Source organism: Castor canadensis, chromosome 1 (assembly GCF_047511655.1).
Source record: "Castor canadensis chromosome 1, mCasCan1.hap1v2, whole genome shotgun sequence".
Classification (NCBI taxonomy): Eukaryota; Metazoa; Chordata; class Mammalia; order Rodentia; family Castoridae; genus Castor; species Castor canadensis.
The window spans coordinates 204699923-204718357 of record NC_133386.1 but is presented as its reverse complement, the minus strand read 5'-3'; the positions used below and the strand labels follow the sequence as shown (position 1 = coordinate 204718357).

The 18435-nt window shown below is 41.0% G+C and overlaps 1 protein-coding gene across 21 annotated transcripts in view; it reads right to left on the bottom strand.

Annotated features, from left to right (window-relative positions):
• The window catches only part of Ppp6r3 (protein phosphatase 6 regulatory subunit 3), a 129027-nt gene that overhangs the window by 14946 nt on the left and 95646 nt on the right, over positions 1-18435 (bottom strand). For 10 of the 21 annotated variants that reach the window (XM_074050511.1, XM_074050546.1, XM_074050564.1 and 7 more), the window contains 5 exons: positions 16065-16151; positions 11161-11258; positions 9391-9445; positions 8435-8565; positions 991-1112 (listed from right to left, as the gene is read on the bottom strand). In XM_074050511.1, the coding sequence (XP_073906612.1) occupies positions 991-1112; positions 8435-8565; positions 9391-9445; positions 11161-11258; positions 16065-16151 (493 nt within the window). The remainder of the gene's footprint in view (positions 1-990; positions 1113-8434; positions 8566-9390; positions 9446-11160; positions 11259-16064; positions 16152-18435) is intronic. The other 11 variants (XM_074050574.1, XM_074050580.1, XM_074050535.1 and 8 more) reach the window with 3 other exon arrangements.

The window sequence follows — 18435 nt, the reverse complement described above, 5'->3', positions numbered from 1 at the left end:
ACCACCTCTCAACCTATCTCTTCCTGTTCTTGAGCCACACAGGGGTTCTGAGCTATTTTTCCAATGGACTAATCCCTAGTGGTCCCATGGTGGTGGAGCTGGGCTCCCCTCTCAGCCCTCCAGCACTCTTCTCTCAGAACCCTGCTCTATTCCCATGGCAGGCACTGAACCCCTGGAGGCACAGGCTGTGGCTCCTGTTACCTGCCTGGCACCCAGTACATAGGAACCAGACAGATATGCTGACTTGAACTAAATCATGAAAAGAAAGACAGTCCTGTCCAAAGACAGGAAGTTGGAAGAGGAGGCAAGGGCTGGAGGGCAATTCTCTTCTCTGGTGCCAGTTTGTTGCTCTGTATTGTGTGGGGATTTGCTGGATGACTACTTCGGGCCCTGACTGGTTCTGTGGTCCCACGAGGTACCAAAGTTATAAAGGCCTTCCAGGGGTCAGGGAATTGGTCAGGCTTGGGGAAAAGTCCCTTATCAACCCATATGGTACTTTCACACACATTTTTCCAAACTTTTAGAAGTTAGCACACTCAAGTGTTCTTAATAAGTAGCAGGGCACACACACACTATAGATAAACAAGTTTTAGGGCTATGTTTATAAGCAAACTATGAAGAAATCATTTAAAACTGCTTTAGCTTTTAAGTTGCTTCCTCTGGTGTACCCCATTTACAATTCCACAAGACATAATTACTTCTTCATCTGCATAATCTCTGGTCTTTCCCCTTCTGCTACAGCACCTGGCCAGAGGGGGGACCATCCAGTATGCCATGTCTCGCCAGACTCACACAGACAACATTATCAAAAAGTACCTTGCTCCTTCCCTGAGGCTTGGTCCTGGAACCTCAAGCCTGCAAGCGGTTCATAACACAGTGTGTGTTTCAGCTCACCTAACCCCTCAGAAGCTGCAGGATACTGTTTTCCCTATCTTTAAAAATGCCCAATTTCAACCACCGTAACTAACATGCATGGATGGGGCAACTTACGTTCATTTAGGTCCACCTCCATTTTATCTTCTGTATTAGCACTACTGGATTCAAACAAGTCTTGTTTTGCTCCATCTTCTTCTTCAGAATCTGTACTTTCTTCACTGTCTGTACTCCCCGAGCTATGAAAAAAAGGACTGAAGAACTTACTGCTGCTCCTTGGCCATCAGCTAAATACAGGAAATTCTAAAGGTCATGCAACAACATAAAAGTCACAGTGGCTTCACCTGCATCACATTTGCCTGTGCTCTCTGGCTCAGCGTGTGATGCCTGGTGCACACACACGCCTCTGCAGGTGCACAGAAAAACATGCATTTTCCTAGTGCCCAAGGCCACCCAGAATCTTGGCATTTGCTTACTTGCCATCCTGTACCTTACAGTATCTTTTCACCTTCTAAGAGTATTCAAAACACTGGGCTGTCTTTTTTGCAGTACTTGGGATTAAACTCAGGGCCTTGAACTAGTGAAGCAAAGGTTCTTACAACTGAGCCGTGCCCCAGCCCTCCAGCTTTAGTTTGGTTTGCAGATATGGTCTCAGGCTAATTTTGCCTGGGCTGGCCTTAATTCATGATCCTCCCAACCTGTCTTTTTGCAAAAATTTAAATTGGGCAAAGAGACTTTGTAACTCCATGTACAAGTTCCTGACCAGATTATTATTTTAAATGTTTTGTCTCAGCTGGGCATGTACCTGAAATGCCTGCAATCCCAGCACTTTGGAGGCAGAGGCAGGAGGATTCTGAGTTTGAGGCCAGGCCAGAACACATATGAGAACTGTCCCAAAACAAACAACACAAAATAAATCGTCTCCCCGTTGTCCTTTTATTCCCTTGTGTCTCTTGAAGAGTAAAGGTTTAGATTTCGATGAAGTTCAGCTAACTTTTTTCATGTACTGTGCTTTAATGATGACGAATCTAAGAAATCTCTGCTTGTCCCAACGTCAGAGGTGCTCTGCATCTTCTTGTAGCAGCATTAGCTTCACGTTTCGCAGACCTAAGACTCATTGTGAGACAATGCTGAGTATAGGGTAAGAAGACTGACTGAAGGTCACCTTGCAACCGAAGATCATTGTTCCAGCACCAGTGAATTGCCTTTGCACCTCCATCAAAAATCAGTTGTTGGACTGGAGGCTTGGCTCAAGCAATAGAACGCATGACTAATAAGCATGGAGCCCTGAGTTCAAACCCTAGTACTGTCAAAAACAAACAAATAAACAACAACCCCTCCTCCCAACAGTTGTCCACATGCAAGGTGGGCTAGCCACCTTGGGCTACCTATTCTTGTCCCACTGACCCATTCCTTATCTTCTTGTAAGTATCACACAGCCTCAATTACAGTGCCTACAAATCAAGTAGTGACAGCCCTCCAATTTTGTTCTTTTTTTTGGTACTGGGGTTTGAACTCAGGGCCTACACCCTGAGTCACATCACCAGCCCTTTTGTTGCAGGTATTTTCAAGATAGGGTCTTGAGAACTATTTGTTCAGGCTGGTTTCCAACTGCGATCCTCCTGATCTCCTGAGCATTTGGGATTACACGCATGAGCCACCAGTGTCCAGGAAAGCGAGTTTGGCTATTCTAGGTCCTTTGCATTTCTATATGGGTATAAGAACCAAACTGTAAGTAGCACCTGAAAAAAGCTTCTTAGCATCTTGTTGGGGATTATGGATCAAGGTGGGGAATTGGAACTGTAACAATATTGCCTTCCAATTCATAAACATTCGTGGTCTTTTAGTTTCTCTCAGCCATGTATTACAGATTTTGGTATAGAGATCTTGTAGATCTTTTCTCAGATTTATCCCCTTTATTTAGTATTTTTGGTGCTTCAATGAATACAATTATATTGCTCTTGTACTGTGCAACCTTGCTAAATTCATTTTAATTGTTCTAGAAGTCTTTTTGTATGTTCCAGCAAATGTTCTACGTCAATGGTCATGTTGTCTGTTTTTTGTTTATCTTTATTTATTGGGATTATTATAGCTAGAATCCCAATGTAATAGTGAGAAGTTATGAGATTGGACACCTTTGAACAGGGTACCTGAACCAGGGCCTTTACTGTGAAGCATGATACGGTGTGGTTTTTACAAATACTTTCCATTTCTACTTTGCTGAGTTTTTATCAGGGATAGATGCTGGGTTTGGTCACGCACCCACTGATAGATGTTAGGATGTTAAAGCAATTCTGTATTACTGGAATAAACCTAGGTCATGCCATATTGCCATTTTTGATCTGCTTAAAACTTTTAAAGGAGTTTCTTTATATATATTCATGAAAACTATTACCCAGTTTTCTTCTTTTGTAAAATATTATCAAATTTTGGTATCTGGATATACTGATGTGGCCTCATAGAATTAGATGGGTAATATTCTTTACTTTCAATATTCTAGAAGTTTGTATCTAAAAGTGGTCAAATTTCTTCCTAAAATGTTTGCTCACCTTCATCAGTGAAGTCACTTGGGCCTGGAATTTTTACATCTTGGTGGGAAGTTTGAAAGTAGAAATTCAACTTCCTTAATAGACACCAGACTACTTAGGTTATCTTTTTTTGTTCTTTTTTTTCCTTTTTCTTATTAGCATATTATAGTTGTACAAGGGGTACATTGTGACATTTATGGAAGTGCTTACGATACATCTTATTAAATTCTCCCCTTTCATCTTTCTCCTTTACACCCCTCTCCCCTTTTTTTTTTTTTGCTTGATTTTGGTCTTTTCTTTCAAAGATCTTTTACAATGTCAGATTTATTGGCATAGAGCTGTATTCCCTTATCTTAAATCATTCTTATATCTGTGGAATCTAGACTGATGTCAGCTCTTTCATTTCTATATTAGTAATTCATACCTTTTTTCCTGATCATTCTAGCTAGAAGTTTATTGATCTTCTCAAAGAGCAACTTTTGAGGTTACTCATTTTCTTGATTGTTTGTATTTCACTCCAAGCTACTTTTTTCTTTGTTTTGTGCACTGGGGTTTAAGTTCAGGGCCCTGCATTTGTTAGGCAGGTCCTCTATCACTTGAGCCATGCCCTGAGCCTTTTTTGCTTTGAGGTTGTTTTTTAGATAGGGTTTTGCCTCTTGCCCAAGGCTGGCTGTGCACTGCAATCCTGCCTAGTCTTCTGTGTATACTGGATGACTGGTGTGCACCATCACGTTCAGTTTGGGTATCTTTCAGACAGGGTATCTTTCTGCTTATTTGTGTTTAATTTTCTCCATTCTAGTTTCTTAATGAAGCTGAGAACACTGATACTTTTAGAGGTTTCTTTATTTCTAATACAGTCAATTAGTGCAATTCTCTAAATACTATTTTAGCTGCATCCCCCAAATTCTTTTGATTCAAAGTACTGAGAAAATTTTCCCCTTTGATTTCTTTAGACCCATGTGTTACTCAGTTTCCATGTATTTGAGGATTTCCCATTAGGTATGTAGGCAGTTTTTTAAATTATTGGCATGTATTAACAGAACAAGGGGTTGCATTGTGACAATTCCAAAGATGCATACGGTATACTTTGAAATAGTTCACCCCTCTATTATATTCACTTAGTCCCTCCCTCCCCTTTTTCAAACAGTATTTTGTGGGGCTCATGATGCACATGTGAGTGAGGGGGGCAGTGAGAGCGAGAGATGTTCTTTGGTCCTATTCACCCTGCAGTACCTTCTCTTTTCCCCCTCCCACCTCCTGTTGATTCCCCCTTTAGACTCATTTCCCATTATTACTGTTATCATTTGAGGTCTAGATTCCACACATGAGTGAACACATGTGTTATTTGGCCTTTTCAGTTTGGCTTATCTCACACAACATGATTATCTCCAGTTCCATCCCTTTCCCTGCAAATGAAGTCATTTTATTATTCTTTATGGCTGAGTAACACTCCATTGTGTGTACACGTACCACACTTTCTTAATCCACTCATTGGTGTTGGGCACCGTGAACAGTGCAGCACATGTCTCTCTTGTATGTTAATTTACACTCCTTTAGTTATATGCCCAACTGGTATAACAGGGTCATAGAGTAGTTCTATTTTTAGATTTTTGATGAACCTCTCTGCTGATTTCCAGTGGTTTCACTAATTTAAACTCCTATGAACAGTGTAGGAGCATTACCTTTTCCCTGTATCCTCATCAGAATTTCTTGTTATTTTCTTGAAGACAGCCATTGAACTGGGGTGAGAAGAAAGCAGCGGAGTTTTGATTTGTCTTTCCTTTATGGCTAAAGAATGTTAAGTATTTCTTCATGTATTTATTAGCCATTTGTACTTCTGAGAGCTGTCTGTTCAATTCATTTGCCTATTTATTAATTGGGTAATTGTGCTGTTCTTCTGGATCTTAATCCTTTATCTGTTGAATAGCTGGGGAAGATTTTCTCTCATTCTGTGGTTGTCTCTTCATTCTAGTAATCATTTCCTTTCATGCAAAAAGAAGTTTGATGCAATCCCATTTGTCAATTCATGCTCTTATTACTTGGGCGACTGAAGTCCTATTCAGAAAATAATTGCCGGGATGGCAGAATGACACAAGTGGTAGAAAGCCTGTGTAGCAAGTGTGAGGCCCTGAGTTCAAACTCCATACTACCAACAAAAACAAACCAAACAAACAAAAACCTGCCTATACCTGTATCTTTTCAGTGTTTTCTCATGGGAGTTTTGAAGTTTCAGATCTTATATTGAGATCTTGGATCCATTTTGAGTTGATTTTGTACAGGTGGGAGATGGGTCTGGTTTTGGTCTTCCATTTGTTGAAGAAGCCATCTTTTCTCCAATGTATGCTTTTTGGTTCCTTTGCCAAACATGAGACGGCTAAAGCTATATGCATTTATTTTTGACTCTTCTGTTCTATCCCACTGGTCTTTCCAGTCTGTTTTTGTGCCAGTGCCATGCTGCTTTGGTGTATAATTTGAAGTACGTAATTGCTCTTTTTGCTTAGGATTATTTTTACTATTCCAACTCTTTTATTTTTCCATATGATGTTATGTTCTCTTCATGAATGGAACTGACATCTTGGCTCATTTTTTTATTATGTTGATATGGTTTAACCTATTAGTCTATACATTTAAATGTTTCTTATGGATGCATGAAACTAGGCCTTATGTCTAAATTCAATTTGACAATCTTTGCTATTTATTTATTTATTTAAATTACTTTTGGTGCTGTGGACTGAACCCAGGGCCTTGCACAAGTGCTCCACTACTGCGCTCTACCCCCAGTTCCTCTACTCCGTACTGTGGATATCTGGATTGTTAATTTAACAGAGCTTCATAAGGTTAGTTCTATCATCTCATTGTTACTTTTGTTTGCCTCGACTACCCTCTGCTCTCTTTTTCTGTCTGCATTTGGAATTTTTAAATGCTTTATTTCCTTTTTGGCTTCTGTGTTTCAGGGATTGTGTTGGGGTTTTTTAGTATATGCACCTTTAACTCGTCACAGCCAATCTTTGAGTGATATTATAGGCTGAAGTCAGAAACAACCCAATGTTTCAACAGGAAAATGAATATACAAATTATAATACATCCATTTAATGGAATACTACTCACCAATAAACAAATGCACTATTAATATATAAGGCAGGCTGGGGTTGTGGCTTAAGTGGCAGAGTGCCTGCCTAGCAAGCACAAACTCTGGAGTTCAAACCCCAGTACTGCAAAACAAAACAAAACAAACAAACAAACAAATACATATGTATTATATGTTAGATAACATGATGGCTCTCAAAGTAAAATTATGCTGCGTAAGAAGCTAGACAAAAAGTGTGTCATACATGGTAGCACTTATGCAACTCTGGAAAAGGCAAATGAATCTACAGGACATGGCAGATAGTGACGGGAAGAAGATTTTAAAGAGGTCTGAGAATGCTTGAGTGGTGAAGGGTAAGCCTATGGTCTCAGCTGCTGAAGCTCACCACACTGAACAATTTGTAAATATGCAGTTTTTATATGCCAGTTGCATATCTCAGTAGAGCTGTTAGATAAACAAAAATCTGCTCTCTCTGCACCCTGTGTTCCCTCTGGGTGTAAGTGCCATCTCCCAAGGACATCTTCCCTGCATGCTCTGTACATGTGGTGGTATTCTGGAAGGAGATACTGCATTTCTCCAAGAACACGAGGCCAGCCTGACTCTAAAGGAAAAATGGCAGAAGACAATGGCCATTTGGTGAATTCACTCAACGCAAGGGCTAGTACGTCGTAGTAAATGGTGACACACGAGTCTGATTGGATCTTTGCCTTTAAAAAGTCACTGTGAAGATATTTATCTCTTGTTGCCTGGCCCCAAAGCCACAACAGCCATCTTGTTGTGTAAGTCAACATGCAGAAGATGACAGAGCGGGAGTAAATGAAAGAAGCTGAGTCTAAAAAGCCTGTTAAACTCTGCCATCGGCTCTCAAGGGAAAAAGAGTGCTTTCTCTTGCTTAAGCCACTGCTGACTCTTTCGAAACCTGCAGCAGCAGATATTGCACTCTTAGGAGAACATAACTGCTGGCGTGTGCAGGGAAACGCACCTCTGACAGACTCTATCCAGCAAGAGGACCTGGATGCCTGGGAGATAGTACGAGATTTAACTTTTCATTTTACATGCTTTTTGTTCCCTTTGAATTTCATGCCATGTGAAAACATTACTTATTAAAAATTAGTTAAAAAATGAAAGTTCATCTGTTGTCACTCAGCCTTCTTTTTCTTAGGTGGTATTCTGGGAAGAACTCAGGGTCTTGTGCTTACCATGCAGGCATTCTACCACTGTTGCCCGTCTCACTTTTTGCCCAGGCAGGCCTAGCCCCTGAGCCTCTTATATTTCCTGTGCAGCTAGGATGTCAGGTGGCACCACCGTGCACAGCCATTAGTTGAGATGGGGTCTTGCAAACTTTTTGCCCAGGATACCCTTGAACCATGATCCTCTGACTATTTACCTGCCAAGTTGCTAGGATCACAGAAGTGAGTCAGGGTGACAGGGTCAAGACTTCTCTTTTAACTATGCAGATTCTGATAACAAATACTCTTGTAACAAGAACTCTGCATGTAGAAGCATAATCTATTTAGGTTCTTATGATAACAGTGATTTAAAAAACACTGGATTGACCCAGATGATATCAGCAGACAAGACCTTGTCTTTCAAGATAGATCATCTTTGAGAAATAATTTGAGACAATATATAATTCAGCTGTTATTATCACTGACGAGAGAACCATTCACATAGCCCAAGTGATACATTTCTCACCATCATTTTCCACTCACAAGATACTGGGCCACATTTCACAATGCCTGAACACTAGCAGTATTTTTTAAAGCACATCATTTTGCTGTCATACTCAGGCAGGAGAACCGGCATAAAGACATTTCTTCTGGTCAGAACAAAAGCACTGGTCTCTTGGTTAGACACATCTCCATGACAACTCAACTGCATGTGTAATGACAATCAACTACCTTGTAGAGTGCCTGTAATTGTAACATAAAGAACTATCTTTTACCTGGATCTTCTTTGGGATTCTGGTGTAAATGCAATGTGCTTTTCCTCCCAGATATCCTCCTCATCAGAGCCACCATCATCAAACTGCTGTATTCTTTCCTTACAGCATGCTTCAAACAGGGCAATATTTCCCTAAATAAAAACAAAAATGAGAAAAAGAGTAACACAAAAACACAAATTTAAAGTAAGTTATTTTCTCCTCAAAGTTACCAAAGTAAATTGCATTTTTCCATTTGCTGTAAAAGTGGTGCCTATCACATACACCAAAATAAAATCAAAAAAGTAAAAAGCATCAAATGTTATCTTCCGTGTAAATGATACAAAGTTCCTTAAAAATACTGCGCTCACAATGAGCACATGGGAATCCTGGTCCACATTCTTCTCGTTAATTCACTTTGTCTTTGTCAAATGCCAGTTTAATCCCAAGAGCTTCCTCTGCTCCAGAGATGCAGTTCCAGATCTGTCCAACAAGGAGACCTGTCTTTGATTTTACCAGTCCAGCTAAGCAGTGATGAGCTGATGAGGCTCAGCAATAAACCAGAGGTCTCTCATGCTAGCCAACCTAAAGTCAAGACTGTGCCCACTTGAATTGTCTTGGTGTCACCAGAGAAGCCTGGTAGAGGGCTGTCCCTGATGTAGCCCAACTTTCTTTCAAGGCAACAGAAAGGGGACAAACTACAGTTTTCTATTTGAGGCCAAATGTCTACACTGCCATAACAAGTGGCCCTGGGTTTATTAGCTTGGTCACATCTTAAGTCAGGGCTGTGAACTCATACCCACAGGGATAAGGGAGGCATTATGAGTGGATGACATATGTGACATAGCTCTAGGATGTGAGTACAGAGGATCCTAGGGCACAAGGGCAACCACATTCCAGCTCCAGCACAACCCAATTCCAGTCTTCCACCTCTCCACTTCTCCAATGCCATTTTGCTCAACAGGAACACATATACTTACACTTTCATTTGTATTGAGAGTAAAGTTGATGTCTGATACTCGATCAAAAGAAACACTATAAACAAAAGATAAGAATTATTAATCATCTTATCTCTAGGCTCCTATAAACAGTATTCATAAACTGTTCAAAACTTAAAATATTTATAGTATCATTACAACTCCTATTAGTAATCAACAAAAACAGTCTTCATGTATCAAATGATGCCACCTCCCCTGGCATTAAGAAATGAAAGGGCAGGAGTGGGAGGAAGCCTTTGGAGATGTAGGCAGGCACCCTATAAGCCTTCCTATAAAGGATCTGTAACATCTTAGGTGACAACCATGGTTCCAAAAACCATAGTAATAACTAAGAAAATACTTAGTTAAAATATTTGCAAAGAAAAACCAAGTCAAAATATGAAAAAGTGCAAAAATGTTGCCCAACACCAGACTTTCTCTAGTTATAGTCAAATTCATACCCAAAATACACAGGCATCCCTGAAATCTGATGTCCTAACAAGGCATAATCCAGAAGCAATAAAGGAGCAAATGAACCCATGGCCAATTAATTAATTTCTGAACAGGTAGGGCTATGGTATAATTATTAACCAATCTGTTCTAATCGATCACTATTCCAAGCACCAAGGAGATTATGGATTTCTAACTAGTAACACTTAGTGAGAATCTAGACAGGAAAATTCCAAAATGTCAAGTGGGGACCTTGCAGGTTTGAGGTGCGGATCTAATCTCGGGAAGAATCTCTTTTGTGGAGTGCCCTTGCTCTTTCTGGATTTAGATGAGCCAATCCTTATGGCAGCTGTCAGTGCTCAACTCCTGCTATTCGCAGTGGAGTCTCCATCCCACTGTGCCAATACAGCATGTTTACGGCACAGAGTGTGCTGTAAAAATATTTTAGCTTCTCATATACTGTAAACTGAAATTTGTAATAAACAACAGCCTTCAATGTTCAACAAATTATTGAAAAATGACTGCTGCAAGGCACCACAGCAGACACTGTGTGTTCACAGGCACAAGGACTGATTATCACACTCAAGATTTAAATCCTAGATACTACAATTTCCCCTTCACCTCTCTTTGTATATTTCTCTGCTTTTCCCTAGTCAGCTGCTGGACCATTGGTTCTCATTCCTGTGAAGTACCTAATCCTGTACAGTACTGTAATTCCCATGCTGTGCCTCTCTTACACAAACCTACATCTCCTTATGATGAGTTCCCCAGAACAGAGAACACACAGGCAGAGCTACTCCTGCCAACTCAGTCACCTGCCAGAGTGCAATGGCCCATCACGACCTCGCCTCAGACCAGTAGTGAACATGGGGATTAGTTACTTAAGGCAATGCTACTAAACACTACTGACAAGAGCAGAATGATGACTCAGCCTCCAAAAAGGATCATTTGAGGTCAAGCATGATGGCACATGCTCCAGAGGCTAAGGGGAGAACATCACTTGAGCTCATGAGTTTGAGACCAGGCCGGGCAATATAGTGAGAACCTCATCTCAAAAAATAAATAACATCAAATAAATTAAATAATAAGGGGTGATTAAAAATAAAGCTCTGTGAAAGAGATCAAGTCCAAGGAGTAATGTTTTAAGTTTAGCTAACTGTCCTGATTGCCCAGTCGCAGGACTCCATGCAGTGGAGCTAAAGAACCACCAGGGAAGGTAGGTTCCTCCTAACTCAGGAATGCCAAAGAATCCAGCAGAATTACAAAAATGTGTCACAAAGAGGAGTGCAGGGGACAATTACAGAGACAGGAAAACATACTCACTTGCCAATGTCATCTTGATCTGCAAACTTCTCATCGTTGAAGCCAAACTGGTCAATAAAATTGGACGTCATTTGTTGCATCTGATAATCAGAAAAGGCCTGGCAACCCCAGGACCAGTGACAGTGATATCGTGATTCTAAGGACATTCTACATACTATCTGCCCACTTGTGCTTCAGAAATCACCTATCTCACAGTCATATGACTTTAAAAGTTGGTGTGTTTCTTTTTTAAAAAAAAATCAAATAATTTCAGACACATTTTGCAAAAAAAAAAAAAGAAATGTTTGAAATTTGGTCTACAAATTGTTCTAATACACATACCACTGTTAAGAAATGATAAGTGACTACAGTGTCCTCTACTGTAAATAATCTTTAGAGAGGTTTGGGTTAAGCTGAGTTTGAAGAAGTGATCGAGACATTTAACAGTCTGAAATTATAAGGTGCATTCATCACCTCTAGACACAACCAACAAGCACTGACCGCCCACCCAACCATCACCTTCTGTCACCCCCTCCCAATTCATCACACCAAAACAGCACCAGAGGAAGAATGACTGATGAATACAATTGTGATTCTACAAATAAAATGTTGATTAAAGTCTTTGAGACTGGGAAGTGTCTGAGACAGAAGGAACTTCTATACTGCCTACCTTAAGGACTGGACAGAAAGTTTAACCTCATCTGAAACCACTCAAAAGCCTAGGACGTTAAGCCCACACAGGAGGTGTTTCCTTACACCATTCTAGTAAGCACCAGGCTCAGGAGGGTCTTCTTGGTTGAAACATGGGGAATGTTACACTGGACTCTACAAAAATGGTGAGTCTAATTTTAAGCAAACAGTTAACCAATGATCAGAAGGAATGAAGACAAGCAAGTGCTGCCTCCTCGTTGTCACCCAGATAATCAATCATAGGGGCCAAATGACCCTGTGTGTGTTCCACATGAATAGGCCACCGTTTCCCACAGGTGAACCCACAAGGGGCAGCAGCAGCAGTGCTTGCTGAACTGAAGCTTTATTCCACAGCCACTTGCTGAGAAGGAAGCAGCTGTACTAAGTCAACAGACTTGACCTTGAACCCACATCTGTACAGAGCACATAATCCAACTTGTAGATGCCCACTGCAGAAATTCATCTACAGTTAATGATGACTCATTCTGGTGGCAGGGAATTATGGCATAGATAATCCAAATTGCAGGTAATTAAAAAATAAACCTTATATTTGGCTTTGGAAGGTATCTCTTGCTGAGGTCTGAAAAAAGTTTCATCTAATATGGCTAGACAGAGAGGATCCAAATTGCAATTCCCTCTCACCTACACCCTCTGTTCACTCATACCTCCATGCTGTTTCCTTTCTGGCTCACAGAGATGACATGGGGGCATGGGGTCAGGGTAACCGGCAGCAGGGCCATTGTTCACAATTTATCTCCAGATGCAGTGGCTTTGCAGGACTGCACTGGGGAAGGCCTGGAGTGTATCAAAGGCAGAGTTTTGGGAATCTGGGCCAAAGAAGAAGGGCAGGAACAAGTTCTAGGTGATGGGCTGGATTTTGGGCATATGAACAGAAAATATGATACACAGCCTTCAAATTCAATGTATCGAAAAGAAAGAAACCAACTCCTCTGAATTGTAACAGCCTTATCTCTCATGAGGTAAAATGGATGCTTGGTACTGCCAAGATGTCCTAAGGAGCTATTCAGTTCTTCTGCCAAGCAAGCAGCACAGAGAGGCTCTGAATTTATCTAGACTAGAAATTTGGTCACTAACGGGGAGGGTCCCTCCAAGTTGTTTTGATTTTTTTTTTCTTTCTTTAGATTTTTTTGTTCCATTATTGATCATTCCGTGATTCTTTTGGGCATAAAGGAAAAGAAATGTTCCAAGAAGTGTTTGACACTTTAGATGCTTCGGTAACAGAATGCATAGTAAATATATTACAAATGTATGCATGCGTATATGTACATAGATATACATATACAGACATACACCCATATGTACACACACATATCTACCTTCATTCTATCTGTTGATCTAGACAAAAATATAATAGCAACTGACAGACTCTATGAACTTTGTGCAATAGTGCAGAGAAGAAGGAAAAATGATTAACTATAGTCCTCATTAGCTCTGTGTCTACTACCCCTTCCAGGAAGACACGAACTAGTAAAAAGCTTTGTATTCCAAACCTGACTTAACTTAAAGCTGTAAGAGCTTACAGACCCACGTAAGTGAAAACTTAATTGTACTCTGTATTAAAAGTACTTAGAGCCTGGAGAAATCCACATTTGGAAAGTGTACATGGTGGTGATGATTATTAAGAAAGTGCACATTCCAGTGCTGTCCTCCTGGCCAAGGCCGGGGACCACTGGGACCACTGACAGCACGGACAAGTGAGGCAACTACTTTATTGAGCAAGTCTCTACCAGGACTGCTATGTTGGCCATAGAAACCACTGTGAACTCAATTTGACCTGAGTGCCTATCACAAGCCTATGTGTGATGTGGGGTGGAGGTGTCAGATGGTCGCTAGGGCCCAACAGTGGGTGTCACCCAAATTTTCTAGACACTATAAGGGAGAGCACCCTCTCCCCCCACTCTGTAGGACAATTAGGGGGTGAGGAGCCAAGCACTGGATGTTAGGAAACCAGAAAGGACTAGGGACAGAACAAAATGGGCAGGGGCACAAACGTTGTGAGGCGTTCCCCACAATGTATACGGCCCCATCTGTGACATGGGTAAGGTACTTTGTTTAATGACCTGTCCTAAGCGCTCCACACTCAGAGGCTTTGTCAATATGAGGTCCAACTTCAAATGTGAAAGAGAACTTTAAGCAGGAACTCTGCCACTTGAGCCATGCTTTCCAGCCCTTTTTTTCAAAGGTATTTCTCAAATAGGGTCTTAGGTTTGTGCCTGGGCTGCCCTCCCAATTGATGATTCTCCTAGTTACACTTACTGCAGAGCTGGTATGACAGGTGTATACCACGACATCCAGCTTTGATTGATTGAGATGGTGTGTCTCACAAACTTTTTGCCTGGGCTGGCTTCAAACCTCAATCCTCCTGATCTCTACCTCCTGCATAGTTGGGATTATAGCAGTGAGCCACTGTGTCTGGTTCTGAGTTACATTTCTTATTTTCAAAATAACCCATGATTGGTTTATGGTTTAAATATGCAAAGAAAAGTTTAATGGAAGGCTATTAGTTAGAAAAGGGAAATTATTCTTCCTGCTTGTGGGAAGTAGATAAAATCCCTATGACTAGGAGCTTGGTGAGGATTTGATTACTCCATACATGTACACTAGCAGTGAGTCAAACAAGAAAAAATAATGTCTGAAAACTTTCCCCACAATAGACATAATCCTGGAACCAGAAAGCGTGATAATTAAGGGGTCCATGTAGAAAAGAGGCCTAAAGTGTAACTATTTCTGTATTGAATGGACAGCTTGAAGTCCAGGGCTGGGGCTGCAGCTCAGCAGTGCAGCACATGCAAGGGTCCAAGTTCTATCTCCAGCACTGCAAAAACGCAGGGGAAATAAAAGCTGGAAGTTCCAGGTTTACTAACGTATTTTCAAATAGATGATAGGACAACATTTTCCTTAAACTAGATTTCACTTGACGTTTGATGTTATCAAGATTTATTTTAGGGTGGAACAATGTGTAGCGTTTGGGTTCAGCCTGGCTGACTATTTCAGTACTCTGCAGTGCTTCGGTGGAGAGGCCCTTGTCTAAGCGCTTCCTTGGGCAGTAGCAGAGAGCTCACAATTAGTCATGTTGGGTCACTGTGGTAGTGCTGCCTGAAAAGCTAGGTGTGTACTTTTCAAAAAGGTACTTCCCCTCCTCAGCAGCACCCCTACTGAGTCTGCTGCTCCCTGACTCTAAGCTCAGGAGATTTGCTGCCAAATGGCACCTGGTGTCAAGAATCAAGAGAGGCCTGCCAAGTCCTGAAATGTCTGGGAAAGTTGAACGCTAAACTACCTTCCTGTCAGCACAAAGCAACTGCTTAGCTCCACCAATACTGGAGGATGACAGACATGCAAAGTGAAGCTAGAAGACAGAGCTGCATGATCACCAGAAGTTTCACCTTGGCCAAAGGATGAGGCCGAGACTTACAGGGAAAAAGCCAAGCAACACTCTGTGCAGGGTGGGAAGGTATTTCCTTAGTTGTACTGCCACACCAAAGTACTTTATATCCCAGGTCCAGAATGGCTACCGACAACTTCCCCATATGAACAGCTGATCACTTGCTAAAGGGCTTGAATTTTGAGCTCCCAAACTTGATACCCAGTAGAAATGTAAAACTCATTCCTCACTGTCCCAAGAACCACCAAGAGATGACAAATTAGTACACATTTTTTATAGCCTGTTTTTTTTTTTTTCCTCTTGCACAAGATTAAAAGTTGCAGATGGAGATGAATTTGGGGCAGAAAGGTAGGGGTGGCAATAGATTACTTCAACTAAAATTTAATTTAGATACAGCATTAACAGGAGAAGGATCATTTCAATAAGCCGTCTGGGTCAGAAATGTTGGTGAAAGTTCACGCATTTTTTAGTCTTATTTCTGTTATTCTCACCAAGGCCTCTGCTACACAAATCTATTTAAGTAACAACTCATCTTGTACAAATTGGCAGAATGAGCATGTGTGAGATGACTTGCTAACTATTCTGCTCATTCAACTCTCCTGAAATTTACATTACTCACTGTTACCAGATATGAACTATTCCATGCGAATATATCAATATAAACCTACCTGTCATGTACCCAACCTTCCTCTTTTAAACATCATTTGTCTAACTAATAAATAACCCCAAATTACATTCTGTATATAATCTGTTTCCGAAACTGATTCACAAATGACAACTAAACTAAGCATTTAAAATAGAAATAAAGAGCAAAGCTTTAGGCGTGACTCACTTGCTGCAAAGAGGAATCCTGTGAGAAACCCGTTTCTTTAAAGTCAATTTCATCATCACTGGATGAATGAATATGGCAGGTTGTAACCTATATGCATAAAAATGTAAAAAACTATTTAACATAGAAAAGTTTTGGACATTTGTATCAGCATTTTTATGGAAAAAAATCATATTCAGTTTTCTCAATGTATAATAAAAACCCCAGAAGTACCAGTAAAGTTCTGAACCCACCCAATCATGGAGAACAAACTTTCCTCAGTCTGACCACATGCCTGCTGCTGCCCACCTCTGTGGTATCACTCCTCATCACTAGCATGACACTCAAAGGGGAGACCACACTCAAAAGGGAGACCAGTCACTATATTTTAATGATTACCTTTGATAATTACCTCCAATTAAATACTGACAAAGGGGAAGGCAAAAGCAAAGGAGCAGATAAAAATAATCCCAAGGGATTACTAATGAGCCACTAGAAAGGTCGGGTTTAAATATAACCGTTTCACTTAAAATTCTTAACTTTCCTGCCCACACTAAGAAAGAATTGGTCATGTTACAACTTGATACTTCCCAGCTCACAAAAAGGCCCAAATCTTCTGCCCCTGAAAATGTGCCCTTATCACAGAATGTATAGCCAACTCAGTCATTAAGAAAACCACAAACACAAACTCTAACCAATTCATGATAAAATGATTTCTGAATCTGTAAACATCACACAGTATTGGGGGAAATATATTAATTAGAAGTCAAGATATACAAATAATTAAGTACAGCACTAATAGTAATTGCTATACAGCAGGTGATAAATGTGCTCATAAAAGTCTGGAAAGCAGCATTCTGCTTCTGATGGTCACTTACACTGTACTCTCTATTTATTCTGCACTCTTCATGGAAGCGTTCTGTTTTTAAGGAAGGACATGAGCAGTTGCCACCTGCCAACTCTTGAGGCTGTGCCTAATCAGCTGGAGTTAACAGGGACTGGCCTGCTCTGCTTCAGAAGTTGTCCTAACATTGGTTCGAGAAGCTCAGAGTACAATCCAAATAGGTCTGTATGAAGTAAGGCTTGTGAGATTCTCCCTAAATCATTGCCTAACTTACATTCATCTCCTTTTCTCTTTGCATGATGTTTCCAATGATTTCTCTCTCTTTCTTCCCTAAGAAACAAGCACTTGCACTGTACCTGGTAAGAGTTGTGGTCAATGAAGGGCACCTACTTGAATCAACATTAGCTCTGGAGAGTTACTGAGAAGACATGAGGGCATGGGAGATGGTGTAGGTGATGATGCCAGAGGTGAAGAGTACTGCTGGTTGTGGCAACTCCATCTTATGGAACAACTGCATTCTAGGGGGTTACTTAAACAGCAAGCTAGTGCACGTTATGTTAAGCCAATGTATGTTTTTGGAGTACAACCTCATGGTGAGCACGGAAACAGAACAACTCTCTTGCCAGCTGAACTGAATGAGAGAGTTAAAGAAATGTGGCTGCTTGGAGGACTCGCATGTTTAAGTGCTCACAGGATACTTTTTCCTATAAAGCAAGAGTGTACCAGCTCATTAACGAAAAGGAAGCTTCTGCTGAGCAGACATGTGGCACCCTTACACATCCTTTGTAACACATGCTCCCCACAGCAATCCTGGGAGGTATTTACAACGTTCTTCTCTTAAAAACAAGCCAGTTTTAGCCAGTCAATGTTGCTAGCACAGGGTGCACACAGCTTCACAGGCATGCCAGTGGAGCTGTGACTGCTTCTGCGCATATAATTCCATCTGAAAGCATTAATAAAACGAGCTAAACACCATCTCATTAATACACAGGGGAATTTGCTAGTCAGGTGTTTATAACACACTTTTGGATGTATGCTTGCCCTCACTCTTCTTCTGAGGTGTCTCAAGCTCAGGAAATGCCACCTATACTCTTCTTTAGCTAAAACGTCAGTCATTGTCTCCCCTGTCCCACTCACATCTCCCCAGCCTACTTCACAATTGAACCTAAAATGCCAGTCGCTCTCCACCACCAGCTCGCCAGTGCGTACCGGCCACTGTTGCTCACCTGTGCCAGTGCTAACAAGGCAGCTCACCAGTCTCCTGCTCCTAACTCCTGCCTGGCTACAGTCTGTTCTCAACATGTACATCAAGGCTGGGGGTGTAGTTCAAGTGGTAGAGTGCCTGCCTAGCAAGCATGAGGCCTTGAGTTCAAACCCCAGTACCAAAAGAAAAAAAAAGAACATCAAATTATGTCACTATTTAGTTCAAAACCTTGCTAAAAAAACCCAAAAAACAAAAAACAAAGTGTCATGCAAATTCCAGTTGTTCAGTGCCTCTCCAGCTTCCTGCCTTTATATTTTCTCCCTTGCTTACTCTGATATAGCCACACT